The 16380-nt window shown below is 36.2% G+C and overlaps 1 protein-coding gene across 1 annotated transcript; it reads right to left on the bottom strand.

The window, feature by feature from the left end:
- Positions 1–5388: 5388 nt before the first annotated feature.
- Positions 5389–12824, bottom strand: PLEKHA3 (pleckstrin homology domain containing, family A (phosphoinositide binding specific) member 3; the record flags this gene model as incomplete). Its single annotated transcript, XM_009696705.1, has 7 exons — positions 5389–5861; positions 7510–7625; positions 8166–8209; positions 9170–9334; positions 10291–10427; positions 11087–11242; positions 12704–12824. Coding segments are annotated over 7 exons (867 nt in total), but the record flags the coding sequence as incomplete, so codon positions are not given.
- Between the last annotated feature and the right edge of the window lie 3556 nt (positions 12825–16380).

Here is a 16380-nt window from a genome sequence, read left to right as displayed (position 1 = left end):
CGGAAGAGCTAAGCTTTGGGTCAGGACCAGATGCAGACTTTTTCAAGTGATGGAACCAGGAATATTTAGAAACAATCACAAAGTTGAAAGTGTTTAAGAATGCATGGTATTTCTTCCTTAAGGAGGAAAATAAAATAAAGAATAACAAAAATGAGGTAAAAAAAGGTCATTTATTTTAATCTTTAAAGCTTTCAAAGAAAAAAAATAAAAAACTTGAAGAATGCTTCTCATTCCAATTCCATTAGATGTTTAAAAAAAACAAAAACCCCAACAAACTCAATACAAGACACAAAAATACACAGGTACAGGTTTGTTCCACCAACAACTAACTTGTGTACACAGGCATGTAATAAAATTAACACTGAAAATGCACTAGTCAGTCATCTCACCAGAGAGTTAATAGTGACAGGCAGCATCTGCAGATTTAAGCATGGACTCTTCTCCACAAATTCTACTGGAAATGCGGTCTTTCATGGCCTCTACTGAGTCTAGACATATTTACTCGATCCAGAGAGGAAAGCACACTGCTATGGCAGTGTAAGCAAGTTCACTCTGCCTGTATCGCTCTGGCCCAACTCTGCACAGTACTTAAGCAAGCACACCTAACTTTAAGCAGATGCATCAGTCACATGCCTAAAAACAGGAATTAAAAAGTATTTACAGGTTTTGCTGAAGCACAGTTTTAATAGATAAATTTACATGCCAACCTGCTGAGCCAGTGTTTTTTCAAAAGACTACTAAGCAAATGCTAATACAGAGTGACAAAGTCACAACCTAAAGATTCAATATTCAGTTTCAGAGAACTCATCCCTAAACAGTAACATTTTTTTGAGACAATAGATTGAGCAGTCTCTGAATGAAAAACAAACAAAGTGAGCAATGAACACTTCAAATTATTTGCTTATTATATTCAGGTCAAATACTGGGATTTTTTTAACTGTATAAGCTTACAGTTGCTGTCTTTAAAGATAAAAATCCATTGCACTACAGGACCAAGTTCAGAAAGATATCCTACCACTGATATGCGTGTGAAGGCGTTGGGCCTTCATGTTTCCTGGGTCCTGATGCATAAGGAAAAATTTTTTGACAAATCTCTATGAGCTGTTGTATAAATTCTATTACAGGGCTATACATTCTCTACATTTTATATCTGGCAGCCTGAGAAAAATAACTGTGATGGTGGATAGTCACAATAATACTGAGAGATTCATTTTACTGCTAGCAGACAAGAAACTCTGGTCTTAACGGTGCATTTCAATTTTTACCATCATCTCCAGTTTCAACGACTTTTCCCTTCAAGGGGAGAAAATTATATGAACAGAACACAAAAACCTCACCAGTCTGATAAAATATCAAAACTGAATGTTCTCTAGTTGTTTGCTTTTCTTTCCCTCTTTCTGAAGATAATAATGTTTTAGAGCTTGGATTTAAAAAAAAAATAGTAATAATCAGAATATTTAATGTCTATTAAAAAACCCAAAGCATAACACAGTCAAAACCACTGAAAATGCCATAGTACTAAGAGCAGCAGTACAAGGGATCACAAAGACAATAAGGCACTCCGACATGTCAGCAAGTGACAGTCAGTGCATGGAAAATTAAAGAGTCAGACTCACGTAAGGTAATTACGACCTGCTTCTGCAACTGTAACCCACACTTTGTGGAAAATGCCTAGGCAGTCTATTGAGTGCACTGAGAAAGGGAAGATACAGAAGTAGCCAAAGCAGTACTTATCATAAGAGAATATGAAACAAAGGGAAGAGACACTCTGAAATCCTGTCCCTCAACAGGATTTAGAGTATTACCTTTGATATCTATAACTGACAGTCTTGGAGATGCCTGTTTACCCCTCCCTTTGAAAAAGCTGAAGGAGGCCTGGGGTTTTTTTGGTTGTTTTTTTTTTTTTTTTTTAAAAACACATCTATAAGATACAGTTGTGCTTTCATCTTTAGCCTTCTCTCCCATATGTGTGCTGGTTAGAATCGTCAGGATATGGCTGTGGGTGTATATGCACTTGCCAAACAACAATCTATCATCTGGACTGTTCATCCAGACTTAACAAATGTCAAAATGGCAAGTAAATTAAATTCCTAAATGACACCTTCTAATCACTACTATACATACACAGTGGGAAGAGCAGAAGTAAAGCATTTCTTTTATAATGTTTTAAGGTGCAAGCCTTTATCTTCTAGTAAGCTTGTTCCATTTAGTGTGTTAAGACATTGTTTGCAAAATAGTGAAGCACTGGTGTCCCCCCAGTATGGGCAGAGGAATGCCTAGTTTCCAACTCTTAGTTCACTGCTTAAGTTACCTGCTAAGGGGCCAAGTTCTTCCAAGACAGTGGCAATTCTAAGGATGTACAGAGACAGTTACAGTCATCTGGGGAGCTTTACAAGTAGAATAAAAGTCTACGTGATCCTTTGGTCTTCAATGTTAAACAGCAGAGATCTTCAGAATGGCAACTGTGGATTTGGGCACCCAGGTGCTACATAAATCCCCTTTCAGCAGTAACTTTCGCTTCTAGATCTGGATCTCTTAGGTTCAGCCCTCAAAGCAGCCAGTAAAGAAACACCCATAACAGGCAGGTTTCACATTAACTCACATTTAAAAACTCACATTTCACATTTTTAAAAAGCACGGTAATGAGGAACATCTGAAAAAACAGTTTTCAGACACAGACATTTCCTTTCTTAAGGCATCATACCTCTTTAAAAAGTTATTAACTTACACCAGCAGGAGCAACAGCCACACTACAATACTTAAACTGATGGTGGCTAACAAGCAAAACTGAAGTTTATAGTTTAACACAAACAGCTGTGATTTCAATTTTTAAATTTTTTTTTTTTTTTTTTTTTTTTTTTTTTTTAAATTTTTATTTAACCTCTGAAGTATTCCTATCCCAAAGATGCTTTCTCGGGGCGGGGGGGGGGGGGGCGCAGAATTAAAAAGTCAAGCTGAATTACTATACACTAAGTGGAAAGAAATACAAATATTAATTTTAAGAAGTTTAAAGCCTCTGAACATCTGAACATTGTAATCTCAGTAATCACAAATCTCCATACAATGAGTGCCTGATCATTAATTCTTTACAGTACAAGCTGGTAAGCTATTTAAGCACATTCCATTTCTAATTATCTGATGTTAGAGACTTCAGAGGTATAACTCAGAAGAACTAGAAGTTATCACCACTTCTCATCTAACTATATGTAGTACGCTTATACTGTTTAAGTGATAAATACTATTTAAAAAAAAGAATTGGTTCCAGATTGATCTCTTCAGAAGCAAGTGAGATCAAAACTAGGAGTACTAATCACACAGTCTATGTTGAGGTTCAGCTCCCATTCTCCACCAGAAAGAATAATGATTCCTGATATGCTCTCCCCTAAACTCGGAAATGAAAATGTAAGAGCATCCAGGTATTTTTTAGTCTTACTACATATGGATCATCACATGGATCACTCAGCCAGCTAAGAATCATTTTCAGAAATTAATTCTTAGCTCCAGATGCCAAAAGTATGGTGGCATATTATCTTCATTGAGTTCATTGAAATACCTTTTAGGATTTTTGCCACAGAGTTTATCACAGGTATATATATAAAGGCTGAATTAACTTTAACATGAACATGTTACATGTACACAAAGCCATCATTCCATCTTTAGTGACATGGAGAAACCCAAACAGTGCTGATGTAATTATATGCAAATTTTGTGCTTGAATCTAATCATTACAACTTTTGTCTAACCAATCCTATCTGTGGCAGTATTTAATATTATTATTTACTACTACATGCACTGATGAGTCTCAAGAGTTTTTTTACACAGGGTGGAGTCCAAACTATTTCCTCTGTAGTAGTGGAAAGCCAGTAAAAGATATCTGTTAATGTGACATATACTTAACACTGTACAAGTTGGCAGAAATCTTCGTGAAATTTCAAAAAGCAGCTCTATGACAGCATATAATTCAAGACAAAATGCTCTCATTGCAATACATGGTTTGCTTCTCTGAACATCTGGTTTAATACTTGTTTTTACAATTGCTGTAAGTGTAATACAGAATACATTAAAGCAAACATTCAGAAAAAAATGTACAAGCATGTGTGGCTGATATGCATATGCAAATGCTAGTTGCATGAAAACTGACAGAACTGAGCACAAATGACAGCTCTGAACTGGTATCCACAAATAACTTCACTTGTTTGAACCATCCCATTCCATTTGATCCTGACATAATGGTTTATAAACTGGTATTTTATATACATGCAACAGCTCATAGGTTTTTCCTCAACATTTGGACCTGTTTTGATTCACATAAATCAAGATTCCAGAAATTTATAAGGAAAGCTTCCATTCCATTCCCCTCTGTCCTTTCCAGCTTGCTTCAAAACCACCAAATTATTCATATACACAAAAGGAAGACTAGTTAAACCAAATTAAAGAAGATTTGATTATAAAAACAGATTTTGGTATCTGCTTGAGTGCAAAAAACCCTGTACATTTATTTAGCAACTGTGTAAATCAAAACCGTAAATGGCTTGCTTAAAGTGCTCTACAGATAAGACTTTATAGACCAAGTTTATCCCTAAATGAATACCCCAGAAATCCCCAAAAGCTTACAATGCTAACCCTAACAACCTTATGGACCAAGGTGCTAGTAGGCACTGTTATACTATATTACTCATTAATTATTAAGAGAGTCAGACTCTGACCTCACTTACAGTTAATGTAAATTTACACTGATGTAACTGAGAGCAGAATTCATCGCCTGGTGTACACCATCCTCAAATGATATAAAGGAGTGGCAAAAACAGAAGCTCCCTTTTGTATAAATATGTCATAAATAATATAGATACAAATATTCATTCCAACAGCAGCTTAATGGCCTAATATTTCAGCTCTTGCTTCTATAATACTTTGCTAAAAACACATTTTAAGTGAGCAGAGTAAATCTTAAGTGTTGCATTAGCTACTTGTGATGCTACACACCCCAGAAACAATTTATGCATATTTTGAAGCCTTTAGTAGATCTTTAGTAGTGAAAGTAGGTAGAAATTTTGATGCAAAAAAGAATAAATAAATAAAAATTATTAAATATCCAATGTTTGGTACAAATGCTTCATATTAAGTTATTTTTATACATTTGTGTAGAAAAATACACTAAATATTTCTACTTTCATTGGCTAAAAATAAGGACCGGATTATGTATATCCTTGTGTTTTTAAAGAAGGCAATGTCAATTACCGTCAAGCTGCTAGAGTAGACCCATTAGTGCCCATTCCCACAGCCCTTACACAGGCAAAAAAGCCATTGCAGGGCTAATCACAGCTTCTGGTGGATGACCTGGTACAAATGACCACGAGGCCCATGGCACAATTTGCATTCTCTCCAAAAAAAATGAAACCTTTTTGCTGGAGTTTATAACCTGCAGGTTTACTAATGTATCAGTCAGACCTTCACACTTTTTAAAAAGAGCTACATTTACAAATGTGGATGCTCATCTTTTAAGCCATCATTTGTTTCAAAAAATGCACATTCAAACTGTGAAATATTAGGAAAATACTCTTGCAAATAAACTATATAAAGATAAAATACACTTCAAAGATAGTTTTTATGTTATTCTATAAAGTGCAGAGAAATCCTTCTAAAAAGGGAAATGACTACTTCCTATAACAACAGTATAATTACAGCAGCTTTTGCATAGCATTATTTATAGAAAATTGAATACTTTCAGTTTCTTCAGGAAGAAAAGGATGAAAGAGTCTCTTCCAGTTCAGACTTTTGCTTTGATACTGATCTATTTTCTTCAGGAATGATTGATGATACCAGATCTCCATTGACAGCGCTTCTAGAACAGTGAGTAGATCCTATGAAGATATCAATAAGTATTTAATTTTCAAACCCAAAAAAACTCATCCAATCTGTCAGTTAGTCTATTTGCTAACTATTTCCTATACATAAGCAATCAGAAGCGTAATTACTCTGGACTTTTCCTGAAAGATTTCGATCAAGGATATGAAGAATGTTCAGCTAGTATAAATCAAGTAAGTTTGGGGTTGTTTTTTTTTTTTATACATTATGAAGGACAGAAATCTGTGAGGCGCAGACATACTCTGTATGAGGAACACATGAACTTTTTTTTTGTTAAAGAACTGATGCATTGAAAAGTATTCAATTAAGACATTTTCTATTATTAAAATGAAATGGATGACTTACTGCAAGTTGGGTATTGCTAGGCTACCTGACACAAAAGAGAAAGAACTAAAATAACTGGAAGGTAGCAGAGGGAGCTTCTAACACAGTAAAAGAAATCAAAAAAACACAGAAACTGAGCTAGAAACTAGTGCTACATAGTAAGGAACCAAAAGAGCCTGGTATTAGCAGAAACGCATAAAACAAAGACTCTTCTCAGCAGTCCTGAAAAGAGTCAGACTGGGTAACCAATACCAGAAGGTCCAGATGGTAACAACCAAAGCCTTGCGTTACAGGAAGCTAGACTGATGTGCAGCTACATTAGCGATGAGACACAGAATAGGATCTAAAGTAAGTTTATTAGCTTGGTATACATGCTGTGGTGTATGCTATGCTGATGGCAGATGAGTGAGGTGAAAAGAGGTAGTCTTCCTGCAACATGTGAGCATCAGAGAACCAATGAAATGGTGCAGAGGTGCAAATACTTGCTTCATGATAAAATGTAAAGCATTAGTTCCAATTTGTGCTCACATGGGCTTTCAGCAATGCACAGATCAGGTTTTTTTTCAATCCAAGTGAGGCACGAGGCACCCCGAAAGGAAGCAAGACTAAACCAGAACTAGTCAAGAACTCGTCAAGTTAAAGTCTTCCTGAGAGGAGTTAGGATGGGAGTCAAAATGACAGCAACATTCAAAAGGAAAAACTACAGAAGAACTGGCTACTTAACCCAGCAGACCCATCTAATCAGGAGGGAATAATACTCTTATCATGACATCATTTCATGATTTTTTGGGTTGTTTTTATTTATTGGCAAGGCTGCACTCTTTCAGAACAGTGCCATTCTCTACAAAAGGCAAGCAGCCACTGAATTGAATAGTCTTTCCACAGTGCTCTGGGTGGAAATTACCCCCCGCCACTCACAGAGGTCACAGAAAGGAGAATTTGTTTTGTGACAACAAGCAGGTGGTAAACAACAGTATTCCACACCACCTACCAGAACACTGTTCATGTAAGACTATTAGTACAAACATCCCTTTTCTGGTTATGTGTCTATTTTATCTTGCCAGTAGTCCCACTGATTTCAATACAACTACTCCAGCTGTAAGATCCTTTTCAATATGAATGAAAGCCAGCAAAAGCCAGCCACATAACAAACTACACAAGTGTTATGATTTATAATATAGGAATCTTACAACCAAAACTTTGTGTAATTAAGAAAACTTTTTTCCTTGTGCTGATATCAGCACTAGAACAGGTGCTGTAAATAGAGTAATAAATTGTACAGAAAGATACAAAAGAAAACCAGCCTTCTTTGAAACTTACTCTGAGAATCTTCAAAGGGAGTATCACTGTAAGATTCTGTATCCGAGTATGTTCTTCTGCGCCACTGCGAAAATCGGTGAAGGGATGAAATTGGTTCTTTCACAGAGTGATTATTCCTACAAAAGAAATGAGATCTATTAGTAAGCAAAATCTGTAACAACACAAATTTAATATACTTTAAAATAATTTTAGCGCTTAAACTGTTAGTATCAATGTTTTCACTATACTAAACTAAAAGTGGCACATTCAACAGAACATTTTTCATTTTCATAATCATAAAGCCTGAAACTGGAAATAAAAATGTCATCTAATCTTTGCATGCAGAAGAAAGTAATCAAGAATCTGAAATACTGACCCAAAAAGACTGTTAGCATTTCAAGCTCTATGTCAAATTTCATGCACTGGACAGAATAAGTAATTTACATAAAGTTTCTACCATGAAGAAATTTTTATAGTGTATTGGATTTTGCAGTTGCAATATTTGCCACTGATACTGATAATCTGCACCCTTAGTTTTCAAAATCTTAGATCAATTTATGCCATTTAATTTTTTTTCCCCAAGCAAACAATTCTTCTTACGTTTTGATTTTAATGCTAGCAGGTTCAGGGAGGTTTTTTGAGACATAAGAGAAAAGCTTAATGAAATAGAAAATTACCTTTCGGAATAGCAAGGACCAGGGTGGCTAATGGAACGCTTCATCTGGGGGAGGAAAAAAAAATCCAAACAACAAACAATACCAAAAACGTCACAAGCTACTTATAAGAATAATATGCATATCTATATTAATTTTTACTTTATTTACAGTCTCTACAAAGACTGAGAGCAATCTTTTTTTTTTTAGTTAAAAACAACCATTCTCAGTTAAAAAACTGATTTAACTATATGAAAACAGATGGATTGCCATCAATATTAAAAGTTTTAAAGCACTGACACAGGAAATAGTTTACTACAAAAAATACCACCTAGTTTCTATGGAATTCATTCTCTCTTGCTCCAAAGTTACTCATAGAGCCATTTGTTAATTGCTATGATACACAGAAATATCAAGACATTTTTCCTCTACCAAATGCCAGCTTAAATTCCCCATTACACAATAAAGCCAAATCCTGCCTCTTGATTCCTTGTGGTTCTTCTGATATCACTGTCAAATCTCTATATGTATCAAAGAGATTTATTAATTTAAATCAATACTGATCAGGTTCCTAAGTAAACTGATTGAAGATAAAGAGACAAGAGATCTAAGTGCAAAGAAGAAAGGGATTCCCAGAACAAAATCCCACAATACAGATTATCTTGGAACTGATGAGCTGTATTGTGGGCAAGGTTATGAAATTTTTAAGATCAGTGTACAGCTAACCTTTTAAAATACAAAGAAACAGTTGAACTGAGGAAAAGTTAAACCTCATTCATTTATGAGATATCTCATTACAAGGTCTTGACATGTACGATGAATTACTCTGATTATGTAAAGGTTAGCAAACAAGACTGGGAATGGAAAACTATTGATTTATATTTAGGACCAGTACTGATCACAAGAGAGTCAAGATTTCAACTGTTGACACCATAGCACATAGCAATAGCATAGTCTTCTGCCATTCTTCCCCCCATCCAACCAACAATATGACACTTAGAAAAAACAGTATTTCAAAATGTCTAAACCATTTGGACAGGTGACGGTGACACAGGAGAAACTAAGGGATCAGGGTGAGACAGCTGGAACATTTCTGGCTTAAACTTGGCATTAGCAATCTTCACACATTCTTCAAGTGTTGTGATAAATGTATTACATGTGGCACTAAGCAAGGAAGAGGCTTCATTCATGTTCTGAAAATAAATGAAAGCACAAGCATAAGTAAGAAAAAAAAATGAAAATATGCAAATAAAACTCTCCTGCACCACCACTCCCACACAGACTCATTTCCCTCATTACCAAGAACCTCCATTTCCAATTTTATTTAATCAAATGTACACCTTCCAATGAGGTTAATTTAAGCAAACAAACATGACAGCATTGCAATTTCTTTCCGACACCTGAATTTCTTTAGGGTATCAGCCAACAATGCCATAATGTTTTTACTGCAACTGGTATCAGAAGATCATTCAGTGAAACAAATTAATTGCAACAGAATGTGCAAACAGCTGGAAGGAGTCTGCAGGTCAGTTTCACCTTGCTGTAAATTGACTACAATTTGCTGTGCTGTGACTATGTATCAACCCCTTGCTTTGCCCTAAGTGTACAACAATATTGTCCACCTGCTGCTCAAGACTGTAAAAAATGAAGCCATTCATAATTTCCAGTACTTTCTTTCAAAATCAGGAATACTGGAATAATTTTACTTGTGCATATTCAGAGAGACTTATCTACACCACAGTTTTCCAATACCTGTAACACTAGCTTACACTGATAACAAAATGGAATACCCTCCTACACAAAGAAGTAAAGAATGGACAAACAAGATAGTTTCAACTACGCTGCCCATAACAGAGATGCGAAACAAGAGAAATTATTTCATAACTCCTATGGCAGCTCTTCTGGCCTTTTAACCAAATGACTCAATAACGCAATTACTTCCTAATGCATGTTACAATAACAGTTAAATCATCCACACACTTTACGCACATATAACCACTGTTAGTATTATATACATATAAGCACTCAAACACTGGTATTAGGTTAAATCTCCCCAAATTACAGAGATGAAAAAGGCATAAGATGTCAACAGAAACTTGAGGTGTATTATATAATTAGGTTCTCCAATGGCATTCTAGAAATCCTGTACCTCAACGCTGGGAGGAGAGCGAGTCTCATCACGGTGAACAAATTCTTGTATTGTATGAACTTGCTGCATTAAAAGATCACAGTAGAGACGAAGTTCGGACATTTTGGTTTTAAGAGATTCATTGGTCTCGCTTATTTCTATAAAAAATAAAGGACATATTGGTTTATTGCATACAATGTATGTACATATTTTAACTTTTAAGCACTTTTCATTTAAGCATCAATTTAAAAATTCACTTAAACTGTCACTTAATTTTGAGGAAAATTGGATTATGTGATGAGTTAAGTTTGTACTTTTGGATAACTGATGCTAATTTAATGACCATTAAGGAGTGTATTACCAGGAAAAACAAAGTTGAAATCTTTCTTAGCTGCAATGTAATGTAGAAAAAATTTAGTGGATGAAATTCACACCCACCAGAGTGGCAGGAAATGGTTACATTAAGCCATCCAAGAAAAATTATGGAAAAAACAATAGTAACTATAAAGAATCAAAACAATAGAAATGAAATGGCTTCACAACAACTACAAACAGTATGTTTGTTCTTGTAACGACAGTAAGTCGCTGGTATTTCAGCTTCTTACGATAGAAGAGGTCAATGAGGTCAATGGAGGTGACCTCTACTTCAAACACCAAGGGGGAATTTACCATATAGATGACTAGAAATAATTACAATTTATATTTAAAAAGACAATAATACTGACTTTCTACCACAATATTTGCACTATCATTATCTGAAAACAAGCATTTGAAAAGTGGTAAGATTGTATATGCTCTAGGTAACACACACACATACCTTTTTCTTTTTTTGTTCTGGTATCAGCTAAACAGGCTTTTGCACTCCCCAGTGCTACCAGCCACCTTTGCCTTTCAGCTGCATTAACTGCTTTCACATAGAAATGCTGTTCCCCTGGGATGATAAGCTCCATTCTTGTGTTATCTGTTGCATGAACTTATGACAGAGGAGAAAAAAAACAATTTAAAAAGAAAAACAAAACCAAACAACCTCAACTCAGTAACAATTATTTATTAACCACTGATCAAAGTATTTTAAAATGTTTATTGCAATCCCATGGTAATACACTAAATCACAATGTACCACTGTTAAATAACAAAAAGCCCAAAGCTGCTCAACCCTTCTCCCCAGCACTCCTTTAAGTCAACAGGTAAGAACACAGAATGCTGAACAGGGGCGAGACTCAAGTACAACGGGGTTCCTTTTCTGCACTAACAATATACTCTGTATGAATCTGTAATAACTGTTGTATTCCAAAGCTGGTCTAAACATGGCAAACTGAAGGGTTTTGTGGCAAGGACAAGTATTTACGGAGGACTAGGCTAAAAACTGAAATAATCTCCCTTCTAGATGAAATGTGGCTTCAGGTCGCAGAGTCCTAGAACCAGGAACTGAGGTGGACTTTGCTTACAGTCTACTATACTCAATATTGTATCTTTAAGTGAATACTCTGCCGAGTTTCATGTTATCAACCACGGTTCCTCCAGACGCACTCCCCACTAGCCATGGATGCAGTAGACTGCACCAAATCCAGGCTTCAACTTTTCCTTCCCCAAAAGAACAAGATGACAAGCAAAATGAACAACTGGAATGGCCAAAAATGGGATCTTCCACTTTACATCACTGATTTCATCTACACCAACGAAACAGTAACAAGGAGTTGCCACATGAAAAATACTTGGTGGTCCATGTAAAATAAGAAGTCCCACTTTTCAATATACAAGTACCCATATCACAAGCCCAGTCACCTGTGGATATCTGGAAAGAGGTCAAGGGTTGAAAGCAATGGGGAGTTAGACAATGCTTTGCTATTAGCCAAGGAGGTTGATCTACAGCTTACAATACACTAAAGGCTAAACTCATAGTCTGTCACAAACAGTTCACTTACTAACTCTAATACATCCATCACCTATGCACGTGGGCAGCTGCTAACAGTGACAAAAGTAAAAATTACTCAGGAAAATAAAAGACTAAACATCTCTGGTTTATAAGAAACTACCCTTTTGGGTCACTGCTGCTGCTGCTCTTCTGAAAAAATTAGCATTCATGATTCAGTCTCTTATCCCTGGGCATACGAGGGAACAGTGGTAGAACTAAATAACGAGTCGAGGTAATTTCAAGCATAAGGCACATGCACACAACTATTTAAAACAAAAAGGAATATATAGTGCGTTCTAAATCTCAAAACAGAGCTCTAACTGACAAAAACATTTTTTCTTTGTCACCACTTCATAATTCACATTCATTATTGTTTGTGAACTATGAAGCAATCACATTGGACTACAGATAAACAAAAATAGAGGGGGAAGAACTTGTGATGCCAAATGTATGTTGGGTGATCTTTTCTATCTCCCTGGCAGCTAAAATTTCCTCAAGCAGAAAACTATTAATTGTTACCTTTTATTTCACACACAGCCATCTTTATACTTCCTTTGCTGCCTTTGCAAACATCATCCTGTGAATCATAGTATGACAATATCCCATTGTCTAAAACAAACCAACGAGGCTGCCAACCTAGCAAGATCAAAAACACAAAAAGGAAAGTTTAGTCCAATTACTAAATTGCAAATCACATTCAGCTCTTTGGTTGTTAAAACTTTTATAAAAAATGCAAACATTAACCTATTCTTCTAACACACCAGGAAGTAAACAGTCTGCGCAGTCTGAACACCAGAGCCACTCTATAACCAGACTAGTATTATAGTATTATACTCACTCCCATTCTTTTTGCATGCAAGATCAGCAGTATTTCAGCTTTCACTACATTCCATTCTAGAGCAAAATTAAATTTTAATTTAGTCACCAAGTAATACTATTTTGAAGGCTGATAAATTACATACTTCTGAAGAGCTATTCTCATTCAAGTATATTTTTCAGGTAGCCTTTCTTAAGAGTGTAGGATCTTACTTGTAAGATACAAATAAATGACTGATGTCACCAACTGCTATGTTATAGTCTCCTCTGCCTACTGTATTTCAGTGAAAACCTTATATTTCACACTTAACTACTGACACACCTTTTGCTCTGAAAGTAGCCCAGCTCCATCACTCAACAACAATTTAATGTCAGGCATTGTATGGGGAACTGAGACATGGCTTATACTCCTAGGTCCATTTGTAAGAACAATGTACACCAGCTCCTCTACTAAGATTTTCACCAGCTTTGCATTAGCAAAATTATGTAATGATAAAATACAAAACAGAGCAGTTTATGCATAGGTACAAATATCTCTGAGAACTCTATGCAGTATTACACCACAAAGGAAATTACTGTCATGGGCCCTCCTGGATTAAAGTGTATTAGCATTCCCCCCCCCCGCCTTTTTTAACAGCTATTCCATAAACCTCAACATTCATTGGAATTTCTAATACTACTAAATGCAAACCATTTTGCCTAGTAAGTCACATTTGTTTCTAAAAATAACATAGAGCTAAAATATTCCAGTAGAGCATAACAATTACACTGGCCCATTACAGTCTGGGTCAGCTGTGCAACAGGAGCAGATCATCCCTTTATTTTACAACTCAACACCAAACTTTAACATCTTGCTTGGCTTAGGGTTTGGAATGGCAATAACTGCGTGGCCAAGAACTCAGTGTATTTGGCAATAGGATGGCATGGTCAATGGTGCTGTTGCCATTTCAACAGAGCAAGCTGCAGTCACCCAGCAGTGCTGTATTTTAAGAGAGAAGGCTTAATCAGGTACCAGACTCAAAAATCAGCTAAAGGCTTCATACTACTCACATTAAGTCATTACAAGTTTTAACACTAATTCAAGAAGTGTAAGACCAGGCCCCATTACATCATGTCACAATGCCACGATAAGCAAATAATAACATTTTTTTCATTTATTAGCTATAATGGTAAGCATCTGTGTCTTTCAAAATGCAGCATTAACTAATAAGCGGATTCACACTCAGATAAAAAAATAGAATGAAAAACAGTACATTGATGGATACCAACTCCCACAGGAAATATTTCAAATTGTATGCGTACACCATCACATATACTCAAAGAATATGTAAACAGTCATGAAATGACTGTACTGAAGACCATGTCCTGTAAAATGCAGCTCAGAAATGCACTAATGTTTTTTTTTCCTGCTACAGTGTGTTGCAAAACATTGACTCTGTGCCATCTTTATCTCCTAAGTGCATGCAGGGGTGGTAAGTCAACACCTGTTTCAGCAGTCTGATTCTGATAAAAAGTGACCTTACATGGATGATTATTCCAGCCTCATATTACGCTAGTATTGGAAAAGACAGAAGCAAAAGACTTAAAAGACTCCAAGTGCCTCACAGAAGCAAGCTAAAGAACAAAAACACCTCTTCCGCTTTGAAATTGGGCCGAGTGTCCTATGTTTGACAAAATATTTAACAAATTTGTACTTCACAAATTCTTCGCTGCACACATATTATTTGAGGTGAAAAAAAAATAAAGCTGCATTTTTGGTTTGGTTTTAATGAAGGAGGAAGCTAAATGTTTTCCATGATGCTTCAGCAACAATAACAAGCTCCTTTGTTGCTTGGCTTCTACCAGTATTATAAGTGACAAGTACTACAGCCTATTTCTGGCTACAAAAACAGATAGTAGAATAACAAGAAAGTTGGTAATAAATTTTTAAAAATTCAATAATACGATTAGATTTTTGTTTTTTTCTTAATTTGCTGCCCTCTTATATTCCAGAAATTGTAGGAATTCCTGACACATTGCAACTTTGAAATGCAAGAGCAGATGCTCTCAGTTGGCCAGCACAGATGCAAGGAAGGGTTCTGCAGTTTGCTATTTTAGAGGACTACTGACTTTTAGCAGAAGTTAGCTGCATGTTGATATAACACCCTATCGTGTGTACAGCATTCACATTTACTGTTGAATATTTACTTATTAAATAACAGTCTTCAAATGGGAAGTTTATATCAAACACCACAAGGGCTCATTACCTGTGACCTTTTACCTTTTGCTACAGTAACATTTTTGGTCACATAAGTGAACATGACTATTTCCATTCTACTTTGAAAACAAACCTGTAGTCATTATTTCTTTGACAACCACAATTTTTCCTATATGTGTAATCTCCACATTTATTGTGAAGAAGTGACAAAAATATCTTATCAAATATCTATTTAATTACAGTACAATTGTCCTCTTTCACTGGGTGACCAGTATACGTGGACACATATTTGCTCTGAAAAATGCGAGATTATGCTCTGTATGCTTCAATTCACAGCAAGAGCGCACAATGCTTGCAACATGGCCCACATTTTATAAACCCTCAGAATTGAGTTTCACCCCACTCCACATTCAAAAATCTGAATATGCTGAAGCACGTGAAGCGCCGAAGTACAAGAGGGCAAAGAAGATACTGCCAAAGTAGCCAAACACAAGGCCTGATTAAGCATGGTATATGATCCAACACTGATCTGCTCTGGAGGGGCAATTAGTTCTACTACAGTGTCAGAAGAGAAATCTTGTTTCACCTTGACAGTACTGTCTATCCATTGCTATCTCCAGAAGAAGGTGGTATCTCTATTACAACAGAGGATGAGACAAACAAAACCAGAGCTCTGATGGCAAATGCAGGCATTTGGTGCATTTTTGTCTGCAGCACTTCTAAAAAATACATTTCCTGAAACTTCACTCATAAAGTTTTTTATATGTTTCACAGTTCAGGATACATAAGGACCAGACTCAAAAAAATTACCATCCAAAAGCAAATTAAAAGAGAATTCAGACTTTCACATTTAGCACTGAAGATTTAAAGATGTAATCCTAAACGACTCCTCAGCTGCAAGCAAGGATACCTTCCAAGTTTGTATGTTGCAAATTAAAGCTATTTCTGAGAGGAAACAGAGGTGGAGGGGAAAATCCCATAGTTGGGCCGTTGGAGTAAGGTACTTCAGACGGCGTTTCCCTGCAGCCCGTCCTGTTAAAGAGTCCCTGACTAACCTGGCAAGGTGCAACCCAAGTCCCGAGAGATACTTGGCCACCCAGTTCCCAAAGGATGACCACGGGGGCCGGGTGCATCTTGGCTGTGAGGCTGTCAGGGCCGCGTTGGTGCCCGCAGGGCTGCGAGG

Source organism: Cariama cristata, unplaced genomic scaffold, assembly GCF_000690535.1.
Source record: "Cariama cristata isolate BGI_N322 unplaced genomic scaffold, ASM69053v1 scaffold29373, whole genome shotgun sequence".
NCBI lineage: Eukaryota > Metazoa > Chordata > Aves > Cariamiformes > Cariamidae > Cariama > Cariama cristata.
Note: the sequence above shows the minus strand (reverse complement) of the source record. Positions and strands in the feature narration are given on the sequence as shown.